Source organism: Microcaecilia unicolor, chromosome 4, assembly GCF_901765095.1.
Source record: "Microcaecilia unicolor chromosome 4, aMicUni1.1, whole genome shotgun sequence".
NCBI classification, from domain to species: Eukaryota; Metazoa; Chordata; class Amphibia; order Gymnophiona; family Siphonopidae; genus Microcaecilia; species Microcaecilia unicolor.
Window position 1 is genome coordinate 288,836,208 of NC_044034.1, and position 21,123 is coordinate 288,857,330.

The following is a 21,123-nucleotide window of genomic DNA, read 5'->3' on the forward strand; positions in this document are numbered from 1 at the left end:
TAAACCTCATTGGAAGTGTGAGACAGGAAAGATTGAAACCTGCGTAATGCACTGCCCTGAAGACCTTTGGTACATAAGCAATCAATAAGAGCATGGTCATGACCTTTGAAAATATATTAGTATAATGGTGGGGTTTTAGGGGTGGGCAATGATTAAAAATTTTAATCACGAATAGTCACAGCATGCATTTTGTGCATTTCTCTCACCCTTTCCTACTGGCGCTCTCTTATTGAGCACAAAGTTCTCTATCTTTCTCACCCTCTGTTTCTTTCTCTCATGCCCCCCTCCCCAGCCTTCACCCAGATTTTCTCATTCCCCCCCCCTTCCCAGCCTCCACCCAAATTCTCTCATGCCCCCCTCCCTAGCCTCCACCCAGATACTCTTCTGCTCCCCTCCGCAGCCTTCACCCATTCTTTTGCTCCCCTCCGCAGCCTTCACCCAGATACTCTTCTGCTCCCCTCCTCAGCCTTCACCCAGGTTTTCTCATGCCCCCTTCTCCCCATGTTTACCTCAACAGCCAGGCTCGGGTTCCACATTTTCTCTTCTTTCTCACTGCCTCAAAGTCCATTTTCTTCCCCTGTACAGCAATCAGGCTCTGCAGATACTTGAGCCATGGTGTGCAGAAAGTTGGAGAAGTCTCGCAGTTTCAAGTCCCGTTACTCCTGCGGGACTTGAGACCATGAGACTTCCCCAACTTCCTGCACAGCAGCAGCGTGGCTCAAGTATCTGCAGAGCCTAATCACAGTGCAGGGGAAGAAAATGGACTTTGAGGCAGCGAGGAAGAAGAGAAAATGTGTAGCCCAAGCTGTTGAGGTAATCATGGGAAAAGGAGGCAAGTCCGCATTAAAAAAAAAATCAGCTGGAAAAAAATCAGCTGGCATTAAAATGTTATTAGTACGTTAAAATATTAACACATTAATTGCCCACCCCTAGATTTTTTCTTAGTTAATTCATAACTTGTGTTCAGACAAATGCAAAGTATTTTGAAACTATAAGGGGTCCTGGTTTTTTCCCAGATACCGTGTACGGTATTGTTCACAATCAGAGCTATAAATGGTAAAACATGTACCCACATTGCATACATACAAAGTCATCAATTCAAGTATGAGCTAAGCCAAATCCAAGATCCAACTGTGTATGTGAGCAACCACCGCTCTGCACACACCCACACATATATTTAGGGGCTACTCCACATGCTTAAAGATGCCAGCACAGTCACAGGTATGTACACTGAGTCACCAACACAAGTGTAGTCACTGCTTAACATGCTCAGTCACTTACATAAGGGAAAAAAAATCACATGTATACTTGCAGGCAAAACAAATTCACACTACCATTATGTGCATGCTATGGGTATAGCATGCACATAATTAAAAGCTGAGCAGCAGAGCACTCTAATGGTTACTGAATGGGCTGAGAAACAAAGAAGCCCAATTCCACTGCAGGGCCCTGTCACCTTGAGCAAGTCACTTAACCTTCCATTGCCTCAGGTACAAATTATAAGCCTTCCAGGGACTGGAAAATACCTCCTGTGGCTGAACATAAAACTCACCTTGAGCTACAACTCAAAAAAAAAAAAAAAAGCTGCGAAAGAGATTAGCAGATGACCATGGAGGAGAAGCCATCAGAAAAACTTTAAGATTTTTTTTTTTCTAAACATGGTTTTATAGAAAGACTAGTAAAAAAAAGGCCCGTTTCTGACACAAATGAAACGGGCGCTAGCAAGGTTTTCCTCGGAGTGTGTATGTTTGAGAGAGTGTATGTGAGAGTGACTGTGTGTGAGAGAGAGTTAATGTGCGAGTGTGTGTGTGTGAGAGAGAGAGAATGAGTGAGTCTGGGTGCGAGTGTGTCTGTGAGAGAGTGTGTGTGTGAGAATGAGAGTGTGTGCAAGTGTGTATGTGAGACACAGTGTGAGAGAGTGTGTTTCACACAGATACAGTGTGTGCGAGAGTGTGTGTGAGACACAGACTCTCTGTGAGACTAAGTGTATGAGACCAAGAGAGTGTATGAGTGACTGTGTGACACATAGAGAGTGAATGTGATACAGTGTGAGACATAGAGTGTGTGACAGTACATAAGTACATAAGTAGTGCCATACTGGGAAAGACCAAAGGTCCATCTAGCCCAGCATCCTGTCACCGACAGTGGCCAATCCAGGTCAAGGGCACCCGGCACGCTCCCCAAACGTAAAAACATTCCAGACAAGTTATACCTAAAAATGCGGAATTTTTCTAAGTCCATTTAATAGCGGTCTATGGACTTGTCCTTTAGGAATCTATCTAACCCCTTTTTAAACTCCGTCAAGCTAACCGCCCTTACCACGTTCTCCGGCAACGAATTCCAGAGTCTAATTACACGTTGGGTGAAGAAAAATTTTCTCCGATTCGTTTTAAATTTACCACACTGTAGCTTCAACTCATGCCCTCTAGTCCTAGTATTTTTGGATAGCGTGAACAGTCGCTTCACATCCACCCGATCCATTCCACTCATTATTTTATACACTTCTATCATATCTCCCCTCAGCCGTCTCTTCTCCAAGCTGAAAAGTCCTAGCCTTCTCAGCCTCTCTTCATAGGAAAGTCGTCCCATCCCCACTATCATTTTCGTCGCCCTTCGCTGTACCTTTTCCAATTCTACTATATCTTTTTTGAGATACGGAGACCAGTACTGAACACAATACTCCAGGTGCGGTCGCACCATGGAGCGATACAACGGCATTATAACATCCGCACACCTGGACTCCATACCCTTCCTAATAACACCCAACATTCTATTCGCTTTCCTAGCCGCAGCAGCACACTGAGCAGAAGGTTTCAGCGTATCATCGACGACGACACCCAGATCCCTTTCTTGATCCGTAACTCCTAACGCGGAACCTTGCAAGACGTAGCTATAATTCGGGTTCCTCTTACCCACATGCATCACTTTGCACTTGTCAACATTGAACTTCATCTGCCACTTGCACGCCCATTCTCCCAGTCTCGCAAGGTCCTCCTGTAATCGTTCACATTCCTCCTGCGACTTGACGACCCTGAATAATTTTGTGTCATCGGCGAATTTAATTACCTCACTAGTTATTCCCATCTCTAGGTCATTTATAAATACATTAAAAAGCAACGGACCCAGCACAGACCCCTGCGGGACCCCACTAACTCCACTGAGAATACTGGCCACGCAATCCTACTCTCTGCTTCCTATCTTTCAACCAGTTCTTAATCCATAATAATACCCTACCTCCGATTCCATGGCTCTGCAATTTCTTCAGGAGTCTTTCGTGCGGCACTTTGTCAAACGCCTTCTGAAAATCCAGATATACAATATCAACCGGCTCCCCATTGTCCACGTTTGCTTACCCCCTCAAAAAAATGCATTAGATTGGTGAGGCAAGACTTCCCTTCACTAAATCCGTGCTGACTTTGTCTCATCAGTCCATGTTTTTGTATATGCTCTGCAATTTTATTCTTAATAATAGCCTCCACCATCTTGCCCGGCACCGACGTCAGACTCACCGGTCTATAATTTCCCGGATCTCCTCTGGAACCCTTCTTAAAAATCGGAGTAACATTGGCTACCCTCCAGTCTTCCGGTACTACACTCGATTTTAGGGACAGATTGCATATTTCTAACAGTAGCTCCGCAAGTTCATTTTTTAGTTCTATTAATACTCTGGGATGAATACCATCAGGTCCCGGTGATTTACTACAGTGTGTGAGAGTAAGAGAAAGACATTGACTGTGAGAGAGAGAGAGAGTGTGTGTTGTGTGTGTGTGACAGAGATACCTCCCCCCTCTCTGGTGTCAGGCCCCCCCTCCCTCCCTCCCTCTCTCTGGTGTCAGGGCCCCCCCCCCCCCTCTCTGGTGTCTGAGCGTTACTGTGCAGGACGCTGAGCTCTGGCTGTGCTTCAAGGAACTGACCAATCCTATTTAATAGAATGCACCTTCAACATTCTGAAGCCGAGAACCCTCGTGTGGTTCGTCACTTCTGCTTGTGACGAACCCGGAAGTACCTGATGTCAATTCAGGAGATGGATACAGCGAGCAGGAATGCCTCAGCCATGCAGTCAGCTTCAGAATGTTGGAGGTGCGTTTTATTATATAGGATTTTTAACTATAGAGCAACATAAGGGAGAATTCAGCAATTCTGGGGGGGGGGGGGGGGGTGGAGATAAGATAGCTATTTTCTGTCAGTAGAGTATGATTTTATTGCAACTCATCTCAAGCTTATTTGGTGAGGTGAGAAATCAAATCTTCTAAAGTAAAATAAGAAAAGTCAAAGACTCTACTTATACCCAAATGAGTTTCTATAGAAGCAAATCTGAGTGGTGGTGAGGGGTATGGAACAAGAGAGGAGGTGGAAGTAAAACAGTAACAGAATTCAAGGATGAGCACAGAGGCTCCACAGGTGCAAGGAAGTGAGAGGAAAGTCAGAAACCAATTGGTGTCCATGGCAATGTACCATGAATAAAACCAGTAGATGGGCCTTAATAGCCTTTTGGTTATATTCTGTTTAGATTCATTTACATACAGAAAATGGTGCAGCAGCATCCAATTACAGGCTAAGATGATGGTGACATCAGAATGCCCATTGTAGAACTGCAGCTTTGGAATGAGAGTCACTGAATATTTTATTCCAGAGACATACAAAATAGAAGCCGCCAAGCAGGGCATGCGCTAGGTCAGGGATAGCAATTCCCTTACCAGCCTTCATCTATCACTTATTTCACTGTAAATGGCTTTGGGTTGAATATTGCTCAAGACAGGCAGACCATATATGTTATATCTTATAGCCACAGCCCAAGTTGTCTGTAGTGGCTCAAACTTAAATACTCTGGGAACTCAATGATATATTTGTGTAGATTTTACATTATTTAAAATGTGACACTTTTACATTATAAAAAATAGTTTACAATCTGTATGCATATGTATTTTTGTTTTTAGTTTTTACTACTTCTTTTATACTTACTGTTCAATGGCAAAGGTGGTTTTTTAGGTGTCCCATCTGTGCACACAATAAAACATTTGTATCTGCAGTTCTAGTCACATAACATTTTCAGGATGCTATCAGGAAAACATGAGGATTCTGCCAGGGGTGCTTTTGTTTTATTTACAACAGCTACATTAGCTCTTGGTGGAACTTGTTACTTTTTCATTCATTTCCCCTTTCTTCCCAAATAATCTCTCTCACTATAGCTTATCTACCTCCATCCTGTAACTTTTTCTCTTGCCTGTCTCTATATTAATTTTTATCCCTTCTTCCCAGACTCTCTTCTTCTCTTTTTAGTGCAGCTGACCTTCTTCCAGTCTCTCATTTCTCATTCTATTTCATTTCTTCCCCTTCCTATTAGGCAGCCTCACCACTCAATCTTTCAACCCTTTTTCACTCCCCCTTGCTAACCTCACCCTCCCCCACCTACTTCTCATTCCTCCTAGCCAGCCTTCTGCATTTTTCAACTATCCCCCTCCCTCATTCTTTTCTCTGCCCACATCAAGCAAATTGTATTTACCTGTAACAGGAGTTCTCTGTGAAAACAGGATAGGTCAGCCACACACCAGTGATGAATAGCTGTCCTAGAGCTCAGAAAGACCTAGATGACATTTCAGAGTATGTGCTAGTCCTGCACCCCCCCTCCCGAACTGTGCTTACCTGCTACTGAACTAGTCTCTTCCATTTGCCTAGCCAGAAGGATGGATCCTCCTGCTATGTCTTTGAAAACCCTTATTTTGTATTGGGAGGGGGTCCCCACCACCTCCCTTTCCCAGAGGATACAGATCTCCTCAGGTCCTTGACCCTCGGATCCAGCCTGGCAGGAACAGAAGAGAGGCACAGCATAACAGATCTTTCACGAGAGTCCCTCTGCAGTTCTCATATCAGAACTGGTTGCTGAACTCCCCTGCTTCTGGTGGAATGCCTACCATAAGCCACCCTGATGAGCCAGCCACATGAATTAATGACCTTTCAGCAGCAATTAGGGCAAGAGCTGATGACATCAGTGTGTGGCTTATTCATCCTGCTTGTCCATGGAGAACCAGATCTCACACTTCTCCAGACCTTTCTTCCTCCTTCTCTGTCTCCATCCCTTTCCTGCATTCTCTCTTTCTATAATCCTGTTACCCACCCAGTAATCCTCTCTCCCTCATTCTCCTTTATTCCTCCCCCTCCAGTTCTTTCTTCCTCATCTTTCCTTCACAGCAGCAATAGAAGAGTAGCAGCACATCATGTATTCCCCTTCCATCTCCCTCCTGCTATATAACTATTAAGGGCAGTGAGATTGCATTCCTATTACACTGGCCCTAAGTGGAGCTTCTCTATCTTGCCTTTCAGCTTTTGTTATGTCAACAGAAAAGAACCACCCATACACACTGTGTGCTGCCTCCATGCTAAAACAATATATGGAAAGAATGCTGAAACTAAATATGTGGAAAGAGTGACTCTTTTCCCATGTAAAAGGCCTGACACTTGCATGAGAGTAGAGCTGATGGCTGCCTTAGGTCAAGCTCAATCCATAGTGCTCCGGCCAGCCCCAGGTCTATGTTAAATCCTATTTCCTTGCCAGCCATCATGATGCTCTCAGTAGCCCTGTGTAAGGGTCCATTCTGCTCACAGACACCCACCACTTCTACCCCACTAGACGTTGCCTTCTCTCCCTTGTGAGGTAACATAGTAACATAGTAGATGACGGCAGAAAAAAGACCTGCACGGTCCATCCAGTCTGCCCAACAAGATAACTCATATGTGCTACTTTTTGTGTATACCCTACTTTGATTTATACCTGTGCTCTTCAAGGCACAGACCATATAAGTCTGCCCAGCACTATCCCCGCCTCCCAACCACCGGCTCTGGCACAGACCGTATAAGTCTGCCCAGCACTATCCCCGCCTCCCACCACCATCTCTGGCACAGACCGTATAAGTCTGCCCAGCACTATCCCTGCCTCCCAACCACCAGTCCCGCTTCCCACCACCGGCTCTGGCACAGACTGTATAAATCTGCCCAGCACTATCCCCGCCTCCCAACCACCAGCCCCGCCTCCCGATCTTGACTAAGCTCCTGAGGATCCATTCCTTCTGCAGAGGATTCCTTTATGCTTATCCCATGCATGTTTGAATGAGGTTAATGGTATCATCACCTCAGACCCTTGTCCCTGGGAAGTCTGCACTTTAAGCATGTAAGATGAGGGATCCAAGCACATCAGGAAAGTATCCGACCCTTCCCTGCAGGGCTGAAAGGATGGAGGTGTGGGGATGATCAACAGTGGCTCTGTTTGCTGGGGGGGGGGGGGGGGGGGGGGGGGGGGGAAGAAACAGGGCCTGAAGCCAGAGTTCAGTATTGCACAGGTACACCCAATGGTCTCGGGTACCTGCAAGCCAGCAGAGCAACAAGGAGAAACACCCTTCATTCCTCTTCCTTTTAAAAAGCAATAACTTATTTTTATGTTTCTCTGATCAAGATATCATCTCTATTTTTACATGCCACCATGGGACTCACTAGCATTTGAATACGCATTTCTGGAAAATTCAGGAATAAAATATTTTCCTAATTTAATGGATATTTTTAGACACTAACTTCTTACCTTTCTCCTGTGCTTGTCCTGTCCGCTCTCTGCCTCTCTCTTCTTCAACTCACTCTCTGCAGTCTCTCTGTGACTCCTCTGTTTCTTGCTTCTCTCTCTGAAACCCTAACTCTTCTCATATTCGCTTTTCATATCATTGTTTTTAGAACCCTAAGAACCATGCAGTTCGCTCAAGAGCCTTTGTTCACCAACTGTGCTTTAGTGGGTTAAAAAGCCCTTTCCGCTGCAAGGAGACAAGGGGTGATTTGCATTTGGTATTTACAAAGAGGGCGTCACCTGTTAGTGGCCATGCAAGTGAGGTCAGTTAATGCCATGTTTCCATGTCAGTGATTCCCAGTGTCTGCTGTAATGGCTCAGAATCTGCTGAGATACCACAGCAGCGATTCCCAGTGGGTGCTGTGATGACTCATTATCTGTTGTGGTATTGTGGGAGAAGTTTCTAGTGGCTACTGCAATGATTCATTATCTCCCGCAGTACCAAAGCGCTGACTCCTAGCAGTCCCTCATAATAAGACAGTATCACTGGGACTGTGATAGCAGCTCTTAACATTCACTGTAATGTGTTCAGTCTCTGGCAAGTCTCCTAAGCCTTCCAATTAAGTGACTAATTGATATTTCCTGGAATAACTGTCTAGATTGAATTGAACACTTGGTACAACAGCAAAGTGGCACTTACATTTTGTCTCTACTGACCTGGACTGGATGGAATTAACTAATCTCTTCACCTATCATCCGAACCATCCAGTCCTAGAGGCGTCAAGCTCTGTATTCCTCTGTTCATCCCACTCATCCATTGATTCCTAAAGGTCTCTGTATCCCCGCACTCTTCCCCCAACTCACAGCGTCCTAGAGGTCAGAAGCTCTGTATCCCTATGCTTTACCACCCCCCCCCCCCCCAAGTCATACTGTTCTAGAGGTCAGAAGCTCCATATCCCTACGGTCTTCCTCCAAGTCATACTGTCCCCTAGTGGTAAGAGGTTCTGTATCTCTAAGGTCTTCCTCTAATTCATAGTCCCCTAGTGATCACAGGCTCTGTTTCCCTGTGCTCTCCCCTGAGTCATACAGGCCTTCAGTGGTAAAAGGCTCTGTACTTTGGTTGCATTCTACTATGAAATCTAAACCAATCTTTCCCTCTAACATGTGACTGCTATGGATTACTTGGTATGTCATATCTTTAATGTTTGACAGCAAGTTATGAGATGTGAGACAGAAAACCCCTTAAATGACTTTACTTTGATACAGACTGTTTCAAAATGTAATGCAACATGAAGAGGGCTCCCTTTGATTAAACCCTGCAAAGTCTGGCAGGCAAAATACAAAAGTCCCATTAAGGGTTCAGGCTCTAAGAGCAGTTGTGGCTGCTCATCCAGTGTCTCAAGAGGAGGAGACTAATGTACTAATGCTGACCTAATGATGTTATCATTCCTGGCTTATGTGGACTGAGAGCTGGTATTTCACTCCGTGCAGGACTGGTTTTACCTGATAACCTGGCAAATACAGAACCTCTTTTTGTAGGCTGGCGGCTGAGCGGAGACTGAATGGCTGGGGAGAATGAAGAAACAAAAACAAGAGATGAGCGAGGAGAAGAAAGAATAGGACTGTGAACAGACACTACCATTGGTTCCGTGATCCAAAAGGAAATATCCAATTTATCAAACATAAAAGGACCAGCTTTGCCAGAGTGGAGTAAAGAAGGCATTTGACACAAGTGAGAGCCAGTGACTCAGACTACCAGATGAATTTATCCAAATCATTAAACAAACAATAAAAATTTGTGAAACATTTACCCCAGTGGCCAACAGGTCCAAAAAGGGAAAGAAACTTCAGCACCACTGCTATCTTTTCACCAATGACTACAGCAAATAACCATTAACTTATCTAAATTGTTCATTATGTACTCCGTATCACTAATTCTAGAGTGCACAGCTCTGGTCCTCCAAGGGATTGGTAGGAGCTTATCTATCTCGCTAAAACTCCTTTTGGAATATAAAATGTGGTACTGTATATTTTTTGAGAGTGATGACAAGAAGGAGAAATATACAGAGTTATTGCAGTTTTGCGTTTTGAAATAAGTATTCTTGCTATTTAGTTACTAAGAACTAAACTGTGTTGTTAACGTGCAATGATAGAAAAAAGGTTGCCTGAATTTTGATGAATTTATGGGCACAATAAAGATTTCTCAGCATATAAATTTATTCTATTTAAAAAAAAAAAAAACTTTAAAAAGTTTATCGTTTCAATTAAGTACCTTGACCAAGAGGTGTGTTCTTTGGAAATGTGGCAGACCTGGGTTTAAAATTAAGTTTTGATATTTTATGGTCCTCCAAGGCCACAAACAAGCCTGGCTTTTCAGGATATCCACAATGAATATTCAACAGGCAGAGTGGCATACATTTGTTTTAAGAACTACATTTGTATAGCTTGGTTACCTGAAAAACCAGACATGACTACTAGCCTTTAAAGACCAGGGTTGTGCACTTCTGTCCTAATCTCTTATCTAATCAAATCCAAGAACTATTACCTTCTCAACTAACAATGTAAGGGTATTAATCTTAGTCTTTAGCAAATCTGTGTCTCAGGCTTGAAACCAACAAGCCAACAGATTCCCTGTTTACCACTTTAACCACCCGTGTCACATTAGAAGCCATCAGCAAACTGTAGTTGCTGTAGTTTTGAAGTAGTGTGCAAAAGGCTGGAATAGGTTGTCTGCAACATGGAATTTCAGTATCATAGGTATGCATTTCATTTCTACTTTTTTTTATGTATGCTTATTTAGTATTTATTCCTTGTGGCTTTCTGCACAATGATTCTGTAATACTGTTCCAGTTGTAAATGTACATTACACGTGAAACAACATTTAAATACAGGTATTGTCTATACATTGCAATTTCAGTGTGTTTCAGCTGCTATACAGAAGCTGTGTCCATGACATTATTCCCCAAATTCTGTAAAGGGTGCCCAATTACTCGCACCCAAATTTGGGCACCAATTAGGGGTTGCACGCACATCCGATTGTGTGCAATATTATAAGAATGGGCACCTAAATCCCATAGCACACAACCCAAAGTGTGGTGTGGGTGTGGCTATGAAAAGGGCATGAGCGGGTCAGGGGTTTTCTAAAAAGATGCCTGCAGTGATACAGAATTACGAGGATCCATGCCCAACTTGCATATCAGGATTTACACCAGGTTTCTGCTGACGTAAATCCTCACGCCCAAAGTTGAGCGCAGGAATCTAGCTAGGCACTATTTTATATAAAGGGCGTTCATCCCGGAGAGCCTTTTACAGAATAGTGCTGAGCACTGATTTTTCCCACTGCCTAGTTTTCAGCGCCATTTACTGAATCTGGCCCTATATGATTAAAATAAAAAGGGGTTTAATTTTATTTATTTTTTAATGTGGCAAGAAAATGGCCATATGGGTATGCGTTAGTGATGATCAGTATTTGTCAGGTCAGTCTTTCTTCTTGCAGATGGCCTTGCACCATCCTGGCATTGAATGGATCAACTTTAGAAGATGGTGGCTTGTGACCACTTGATTCTAGGCTGCAGCGAGTGCCCGTCAGCTCATTTTAGTGCAGGATACTGCTTGGATACATTTCCAGTGCTATTTTATGCCACAATAATATCAACTGGATTCAGGTCTGATGACTGGATTGGCCAACGGAGGGCACAGATCTTGGATTACTTCCAGTCAACAACTGCTTTGCTTGATGGCATGGGGCATTGTTGCCCTGGAATATGTAGTCAGCTGGAAAATCATTCTCTGCTGATGGACTCATGCACTTCTGCAGCACCTCAATGTATTTCTTAGCATTTATCATTCTGTTGGCATTTGCAGACATCCCAACACCACTTGCTGTCATAAGCCCCAAGCTATGATCTTAAAGGATGTTTGACATACATATTCAAACACTCTGGCTTGCATTCTTCACATGGAAATTACCTTTCATATATGCGAGCCTGGTCTCCAAAGCAGTGGTGTAGCTACAGGGGGCTCCGGGGCCCCTGGTTTGGCTAGCAGAGGTCCGCAACCCCTGCCAGCTGAAAAGTTTGTGCAGCGCTGGTCTCCAGCTCTCCGTCGCATTGCCTGCCCTGCTCTTCCCCTCACGTCGCATGCATAATCGTTTTAGTGAAACTGTGCTCCGTTTCAATAATAGCAGAGCAGGCAATGCAGCAGAGACCAGTGCTAGACAAATGCTTCAACTGGCGGGGGATGGGGACCCCCGCCAGCCAAGATATGCGAGGCGGAAGCGGTGGGGAAGGGAGCTGGGGGCCAAAATATGTCTCCAGTTTTGGTTCTGGACCTCCCCCTCCCCATGTCAAGGTCTGGCTACACCACTGCTCTAAAAGAAGCAGAAAGTGCTTTCTTCACTGAAAATTACCTTTCCCTACATCTCCCAAGTCCATTTTGAGAATGACTTTGCTCACTTGACTCTGTATGTCCTCTGTGCCTCTGTCAACAGCTTCTTCTTGCTTTACATCCCCTCAGTCCATATTCCAGGCATCTTCTACCCACTGTAGATAAAGAAACTGCCACTCCACAGTTGTCAAATCACTGCACGAGAAGCTAATGCGAGGTGATCTTGCAGTCAGAACTATGTAACTGTGATTAGCTGAGGTTGAATCCACTTTTGCTGCAGGATCTGATTCTGCTTAACTTTATTATTTGCTAAGCAGCAGACAATATGAATGCATATCCAAAGTACAAAATTAGTTGCATTTGAAAGAGGAGTGAACACAAACAGATAATGTATGATGTTCCGCCATAAGATCTACAGTTGTGTGGGCAATTGCATATTCAAGCTTCAAAACAACATTAAAAGCTGCTTATTCCAGACTTTCGCACATCACTGTACGTGTGTGTATATGAGTGTTTTCAGGTTGATGTCATATAAGACTGTATATATTTGTAAATGTGTTGGATTTTATACATTATGTGTGAATCATTCCAGGGATAAAGGCAGTTGCCAAGTTTAAAAAAATAAAATCAGAAATCCAATAATAAACCCCAGTGTTTAATCAGTATTTCCACCATTCTACCAGAAAATAAATATCACAGGTTGTTTTTTATTACTCTCCTTTCCACCACGGTGCTTAAAACAAGATACATCAACTAATCCCATATTTAACAAACCATTAATGCCAACACCTATAAACAATCAATATGAAAATGTTTAACCTCCAATGAACATTCTATTCTATTTCATTAAAGCCACAAATTTCACTATTTAACCACTCAACAGAGTAACCATTACCAACCAATGATCTCAACTTTAACAAGTCACATATCAACCCACTACTGAACTGTCCACTCAACCTCATAATTTAATAAACTATTAAAACCTCAGTTTAACCAGCAACCAATACATTTGTAATCACATGATGAATAAAGTAATGTGGTTGCCATGTTAGTCCAAGGGAAAACTAATTACAAATGTATTAAATTAATCCAATAAAAAGTACCACTAAAACTTACTGTTGTGATATTTCAAGGTAGTCTTACTGTTTAACCACCTAATCAACCAACTGACCAGAAAACAGTTAAGTGAGAGAGTGAAAACAGGACAGTTAAGTGGTGACAGCTTTTACTTGTTAGTTTGGTGAACAGGGAGGAAAAGAGAAATGGAAAGGGAGAGACAGAAGAGAGGAAGTGGCTTAAGGGTGAAGAAAGAAAGCATACAGGTCAGAGATAGAGCAGCAAGCAAAGCAATGTGTTCAAGTCCCTACATTTCACATCTCAAGTCCCCCACCACCATGTGTTCCTAGGAGGAATGCATTTCTGTATCTGGCTCTGATTACCAGTGACTTGGTTAAGAACTGCTGATCTAGGGGAGTGTTAAAAGTAACCACAAGAAGGTGTGCCAGAACCTGAGAAAATCAGATTAGAAACAGCTTGAATCAAACCTGATCTAGCAATCCAAAATGGCAAAATGAGGGCTAAGTATTTCCAGCACCTCTATAATGAGGTCAAATCTGACGATTCCACACATGGTCAAACAAAGACCCAGGAAGAAACTATCTGCTGGAAAGAGTAGTCCAAAACCCCACTCAATCCCATTACACTCCCCTGTAACAATACATGAATCAAAGAATGCTTCCACATATTTAACCTGAAAAGCACAAACTGGACTGGACAGGAGAAAATCTGCAAATCTACATGTTTAAAAAAGGTTTCAATTCCATCTTTAACTACTGCAAACTGGTAAAAAGGTTAAAACATGTATAATACAATTAAATCCATTTACTTCTCCATCACTTGTAAAGGTAAAAATAAACAATCTGCAGACAGATAGGAATGTAGCCTGAGCCCCTTCCTCTTCAATACCTACATCAATTATCTCCCTACAATACTGGAGAGACCCTCAGCACCAACACTGTCATTCAGTCCCTTAGTCCACAAGGTCTGCAACAGATTCTAAACCTATGAATGAACCTGGAAAAGGCAAAACACGCTTTTCCAGAAAAAGCCAAACAAATCTCTAACAGAAATTCAAATTTTACCCTAATAAATGGAGATGCATAGCATATCTCAGATTAGGCACAGCATTCTGCAACGGCATCTGGGAGTTTTAAATTGACTATAAAGACACTACAAGGAAAATCAAAGGCAATAAAGCAACCCTTCAATACTCCTGTAAAACTAACATTCAAATTATTGGATAGCATAATTCAACCAGGCCTCTTATATGAAAGTAAAATCAAGAGTTTATCATTAACCCCAGATTATACAGAATGAGATAGTAACCCAACAGAAATCCTGCAGCTCCATGTCTGTAACACACACTATTTCCACAGAAAACTTGCCAACAACAGATGTGAGAACTAGGATACTACCTTACTACTAACCATGCAAAGAGAAAAGAATTTTCAAATTCTGCTGTCACTTCAGTAACAGCAACACAAATTCCCTCTGCCACCCTGTGATATAACACAGAATGAACACTGCAAACACTCAAACTGGAAAAAATGCTATATAATCCTGGGGAGAAACAGAAGCAGTAGCTATAATATCAAAATGTGTTTTTTTTTTTTCTTTTGTGTACTTTGTAGTTGCATTTTACTGTCATTACCTATATCAAACATAAAGGGGGAGATTCTATATATGGCGCCTAAAAAACTGGCACGGAAATCAGTGCCAACTAAGTGTAGTCTGTAAGCGGCACCTAGATTTAGGCGTAGTATATAGAATACGCTTAGTTGATATCTCGGCACCTAAAACTACGCGCATCCATTTCTACCAACGAAAACGTGGTGTAAATCCCAGCGCATAGATTTACGTACCCTGAACCATATTCTATAACTATGCGTGTAAATTTTGGAACGTCCATGAAATGCCCATTTCCCCATCCATAACCACGCCCCTTTTTGCCTGTGCAAGTTAGAAGCTCAGTGCACTTTGTTGCAGAATACGCTTAGGGCCCTGTTTACTAAGGTGCACTAGCGCTTTTAGCGCGTGCACAAAAACAGCACACGCTGTGTAGGCACCATTATGAATATTGTGGGTGCCTACACAGTTAGCGCGCGCTAAAAGCACTAACGCGCCTCTAGCACAGCTTAGTAAATGGGGCCCTTAGTGAATTGTGCATGTAAATTCTAATTAGAACCAATTTTAAGTGCTGTTATAAAATCCACTTGGATTTTGGCGAGGTTCTCTAGGCGCATTAAATAGAATCTGGGGCAAAATGTGTTTATACAGACAAATTAGGTGGCTTAAATATTTATACCTATGTAAAAGGCACCTGGATCCTTGAAAGTTATAATTACTGACCAGAAAACCAAGGAAAAGATTCCTAATCCCATCTCAGCTGCACATTGATTATACACACATTTAAAAAAAAAAAAAAAAAAGGGAGGTAAAAATTGTAAACAACTCTTAGCAAAATTTTAAAACCTGCAAGTCTATAGGTAATTTTACCTACTGATTTTGTACCAGTTCTCAAAGGAATTACAAGTATACTTTCCATTTGAAAATACACCTGCAGAGGTTTGTATCAGCTTTTTATGGCAAAAACCATACCTAATTTTGAAAACTGACCAGCAGCCCCCCTCAGCCTAGCTCAACCCCAGAAATACATCCATGAATATGCAGGTAGAACAATGAACATTCTTTTATCCACATACAGTGTGGGTAATGTTCAAACAGCCCTTTTAACTAGATAAGTTTACGGTTTATTTTCAATGTGATATACTGCTACTAGGTATGTTCGATATAGCGGTTCACATAAAAATCTACAAAATCGGAAAAGAGAAAAGTCATAAATTATCCATAGCAGAGATCAAGAGTAGAGCCAAGTTGTTTGATCCCAGGTTCCATCCAGTAACCATTCAAACAGGTAAACACCTTTTGAAAATTGCCCTGGTGTGTTACATTAGCAGCACAGGTACAAATGTTTCCTGAAGTTTTCACAGGTACATGCTGAACAACATATAAGAGACTGGGCTCAGCTGAAAATCTTCAGGTGCGTGCAAATAGTGCACAGGAGGCTGGTTCTAGCTGAGGGGTCTCAATAACAGTAAGGCCCAAGTCCTTCCACAGAAATTACTGTATCCTCAAGGCAGAGCCTGTGCAATATTACGTGGCCAAATCATTGGCCTTGCACTCTCAATTTTCAGGCCTCTAATGCCCCCTCCCACAACTCAGAATTTATGATCAGCCCAGAATGATCCTGTAAAAATGCATAATTGGACATCATTTTTTAAAATATTAATCTTTGTTTCATATGTATATACATAATAAGCCATTTACCATGTTAAATGGGTTATTTGAAAATTAAAGATCAAAAATGGAGAAATGAGTAGAATGTACTAGAAAACCCAATCAGATCTCTACTCAAATTTAGGAACAATTTATCTAAGTGCTCTCCTATTTGCTGTATTTTGGAAAATAATTACAAAACCCTTTCAACAACCAATAATTATTTTTTAAAAATTCTACATTTATTTGAAAATTACCCACTCTTCCTGCAAGTAAATATATGCAGTCACTTTTCTTTGACTTTGTGTGGTTCTCAAGATCTACTGTTTTCATTTTGGCTGCAACTGCTGTTCATCACCCCCCCCCCCCCCCCCCCCCCATGACCATCTAGTCTGCCTAATGATTACGCAGGTCCTACTTTTATTTTACATGTGTATGCATGAAAGGTGGAAGAGCAGAAATGCACCTGCAGTTTCTCAGGCCCTAGTCACCAAAGGCCAAGCAAGTAGAAGCACCCTTTTATTCAGTCACCCAATTGCAAGGGAGCTACTGTGGCAATAAGATTCCCTGAACAGCACACCCTGTGTTCAAATGTTACCTGTGCTTGGGGGAGTGGTGCTCAGTGCCAGCACACCGTAGTATGAGAATGGACCTGTCTCAAACTTCATGTTTTCCTTCCCAGCTTCAACTTCTACTTTCCCCTGCAAGAAAAAGACTAGCTCAGGAAAAGAAACACTCGTCTCAACATCAACATGAGAATCACATTTTCTCATGGGCACTAGCACAGTTCTACAACAGTGGACAGAACGAAGCCTCCAAAATCTAAGAAACTGCAACCCCAAGGCATTGAAATTGAAAACCCAAAACATCCAGCCCTGAAGAATTGTTTGTTCTGTATGGTAAAAGCAATAGCAGTACAAGCTCCTATCCCCATCCAACACACATGTACAGCACAAAACAGGCAAAACAAAACCTTCCCCCCATACACACACAGAGTCTAACCGCATAGCAGGTACAACTAGGGGCAGTTCTCTCATAAGGAAAAAGTGAGACAGCAGACTAGAACCAAATTTTGGGGAGTGGCAGCAAGTGCTCCAAAATGCCCCGTTCCAGCAACTTATTTTGTTCCTTCCTTTTCTTTCTTTAAGCCTGTCCCACCAGTCTCCCACCTAATCTGTGACTTGACTGGCATAGTGGAAGCAACACTGGAGGGCAAGTAGAGCTACCACTGAGCAGCTGCTCCAATTTCCACAGCCATGCGGGCAGGGGCGTGCTGGTAAATTTTTAACAACAGGCTCTCTTTCCGGGCATAGCCAGCCCTGCAATTTGGGGGGGGGGGGGGGGGGGGGGGGGCAACGCATGCCTTCCTTCCCCCCCCCCCATGCGGGCATGCTAGGCATACCTTGGCTGGCAGGGATGCCGAGCCCCACCAACCAATAAATAGACTGCCACCACTCCCTGTTGCTTGTTTCTGGCTCTGAGCAGCATGCTGGAACTTTTCTCACAATGCAAGAGAAGTCCCAGCCTGCTGCTCAGAGCTGGAAACAAGGAGCGGGGAGCAGCTGCAGTCTATTTACTTGGCTGGCAGGACTCAGCATCCCTGTCAGCAAAGTATAAGAGAATTCAGGAGGGGGCCCAAGCTCATATTTTGGGAACCAGTTATTAAAGAAGCCATGAGGAGGGCCTACTTTAACAACCGGCTCCCAAAATTCTTTAAAACTTAACAAATGGCTCTCGTGAGCCCCTGAGAGCCAGCTCCAGCAAACCACTACATGCAGGCTTCCCTTAGCACACACACATCACACCAAACCAAAGAGAAAACAATATGAAGCAATGTAAGAGGGGAAGAAGGAAAGGTGATATTAGACTAAAATCTCTCCAGGGAAATTTTAGAACGCACAGGGAGAGAAACTACCACTATCATTCAGTTAATTTCAAGAATTCCTGTTTACTGGTAACTTTTAGCAGGAGGTTCAAATCTCCTCCCTTGACAACGGTCATTATATCATCAAATCACCCCTTACTTAGCAGCATTCAATCTCAGCCAAAGGCATGAAGGGATCATGCTCAACTGACAGCGCAAAATCCCATGTTTGACGCTACACTTAATCTTAGCCAAAATGTATGCTATAAACTATTGAAAAAGATCCTGGTACACAACATCCCAGAACATTCCATCACAACAACACTGTTGTCAGTATATAATCTAAGAGAGAGGCAGATGATGCACTGATGGGAACAGCATTAACACTCTCCTCTGTCAATACAAGTTCCCATCAAGAATCTAAATTCTGGGATAGGCTGGAAAGGGGATAAGTGTCAGATAACTCAGAAACGTGCGCACAAACTGTAATTACCCAACCATGCAGACATTACCCAACCACGCAGACATAGCTCAGCTTTTTCCATCCAAAAGCATGGGCTTGAAGGGGTGGCCTCACTCTCAGTGTTGTGGGAAAATTGTAACAGCTCACGTGAAACTGTGAATCTAAGTGTCACTCATTCCTGCAGAAGCAGAATAGGGCTCTGCTTCCAGATGTTTCAATTCAGAAACCCCTCCACTCTGCCACAGCACCTCTCCTACTATTCCAGTGTGAGACCCCACACACAACTCTGCCAGTGTACTCCACTCCTATGCAGCACCTCCTGCTATTCCAGTACTGAGACTGATGCACAGCTCTACCACTGTACCACAGTCCTGTCTCTCAATGACCCCTGCTAGTCTCTCCTGCCCTCAGTAAAACCCCCTCTTTCCCACTATTGCGGTGCTGATCCTGCCCCTCACAGGAGTGGCGTAGCTAGGTGGGGCGCAGGGGGAGCGGTCGCTCCCCCAAACAGATTTTTAGAAGAGATGGCGCCTAAGCACCAAATGCCTGCAGTGCCAATAGCTTTCTCTGCCTCCTCCCGCGTGAGTCTTGCACCCACTCTGAGTCCCGTCTCTTCCGCTCGCTCACTCCCATCCGTGTGGTCACTCATTTTTAAAGCCCTGAGGCGTTCTCCCTCCGACACCGGCGATTCACATAGCCAGCCTTCTGCCAGCGTCAGGGCCTCTCCCTCAGACGTGTCCCACCTCTGCGGAAGACAGGAAGTTGCATTAGAGGAGGCGGAATGCGCCTGAGGAGAGGCTCCGACGCTGGCAGAAGGCTGGCTATGTGAATCGTCGGTGTCGGAGGGAGAATGCCTCAGGGCTTTAAAAACGAGTAACTACGTGGATGGGAGAGAGTGGGCGGAAGAGACAGGAATCAGAGTAGGTGCAAGACTTGCGCAGGGGCAGTGAAAATCACCACGGATGAAACATGTAAGACTCGGGGGGGGGGGGGGGGGCTGGAGAAGGAGAAGGAAGAAAGCTGCCCAATAAGGTGTAATAGACAGGAGTGGAACTCAGCCTATCTAGTCTGTTGTACACAGGCACCCAGTATAAGAGGCTTGGGGAGGCTATACCTCCCCAGCAACAGCAGGATGGATCAGCTGTTTCTATAGAAATGCTAAATAGTAGTAGTAGTAGTTCTCCCGCCTGCTCTGGGGGGTTTAAATAGCAGCAGCTACAGTGAAAGCCATCTCTAGCCTTGTGTATAACCAGTTGTAATTTGATTACCTTACTGCAGAGCAGGGGGGTTGGCTGGAGGTGTCCTGGGTTGCCAGGGAGATATTTAACTAGGATGAATTCCTGCACATGAGCACTTCATATCAAAGAGACTTGCACTGACCTCTGAAATTTTAAAAGTGCTAAAAATAAGTTTTTAAAGTATTTGCATTAAATCTAATTGCAGAATTTAGGTGCTAGGAAGTGGGATTGGTATGCTATGTACTCAAATTTGCTCAAGCCATATGCAAATTAGTCCATTTTTGGGAGGTTCTCATTTGCATATTTATGGGTAAAAATTGTTGGACATGTTTACAGCCTTAATGTTAGGGCATGGCTCTGTTCAAAAATGTGAAGTTTGATCCGAAAACGAAGGGTTTAGCTAGTGTTTTTGACTAAAAATTCCCATTAGAGTATCTGTATGTTAATCTGCATTCAAATAGAGCTCTCTGATTGGATGAGCAGCTCCTGTTAGAAAATCTGCCTGGGAGCAGAGCGGAGAGGAGAGAATCAATGGGTGGGTGGGTGTGGATGGCTGGAGGGAGGGGCAGGGGAGAGGAGAGAATCAATGGGTGGGTATGGATGGCTGTAGGGGGGGGGGCAGGGGAGCAAGGACAAGAAATGAAGAAGAAAGGCAGAAAGTAAAGAAATAAATGGAAGCCCTGGAAACCGAGTTAAGAGGACAGATAGCAGCAGAATCGGATACTGGACCAGCATGGTCAGAAAAACAAAGTCACCAGACAACAAAGGTAGAAAAGATCATTTTATTTTCATTATAGTGTTTGGAATATGTCCACTTTGAGAATCAGGTGCTCAACATTAAATGTTTATATTTATTTACTTATGTATGGCATTTTATCCCACATTCAACATGAATTAGGATGTTTTGTGGAATTGTGATATTATGATCCTTGTTTCATATTGTTGATGGTCTGCATTTTCCGTATGGGTGGTATATTGGTGTATTATGTTCTGCCCAGTGTAATATTTATGGTACAGTAAGGTTCTGAGTGTGCTTTTGCACAAAGTTGTGCATAGTGTTTTGCAGTTGAGCGATTGTGGTTAGAATATGCTTTGAGCAACCACTTTATTCTTTGACATATGATACATATCTAATATCTAATAAAAGGTATTAATTGTGACTTTTATATTTCTTTTTCTGTGTGTTATCAAACAATTATGGATTTCAGCTCCACCCCTGGCCCCACCCCTAACCCCGCCCCCTTTAGCCTTCCCAAACAGTTGGGCCTCCGACTGCCTATGCCGTTGTAAG

The 21,123-nt window shown here is 43.3% G+C and overlaps 1 protein-coding gene across 3 annotated transcripts in view; it reads right to left on the reverse strand.

The window, feature by feature from the left end:
- The window catches only part of CNNM4 (cyclin and CBS domain divalent metal cation transport mediator 4), a 178,242-nt gene that overhangs the window by 38,737 nt on the left and 118,382 nt on the right, over window positions 1-21,123 (reverse strand). The window contains exons 5-6 of one of the 3 annotated variants that reach the window (XM_030201666.1): window positions 16,866-16,968; window positions 9,050-9,112 (exon numbers count right to left, since the gene is read on the reverse strand). In XM_030201666.1, coding sequence (XP_030057526.1) covers window positions 9,050-9,112; window positions 16,866-16,968 — 166 coding nt within the window. Of the gene's footprint in view, window positions 1-8,977; window positions 9,113-16,865; window positions 16,969-21,123 lie in introns of all 3 variants that reach the window. The other 2 variants (XM_030201665.1, XM_030201667.1) reach the window with 2 other exon arrangements.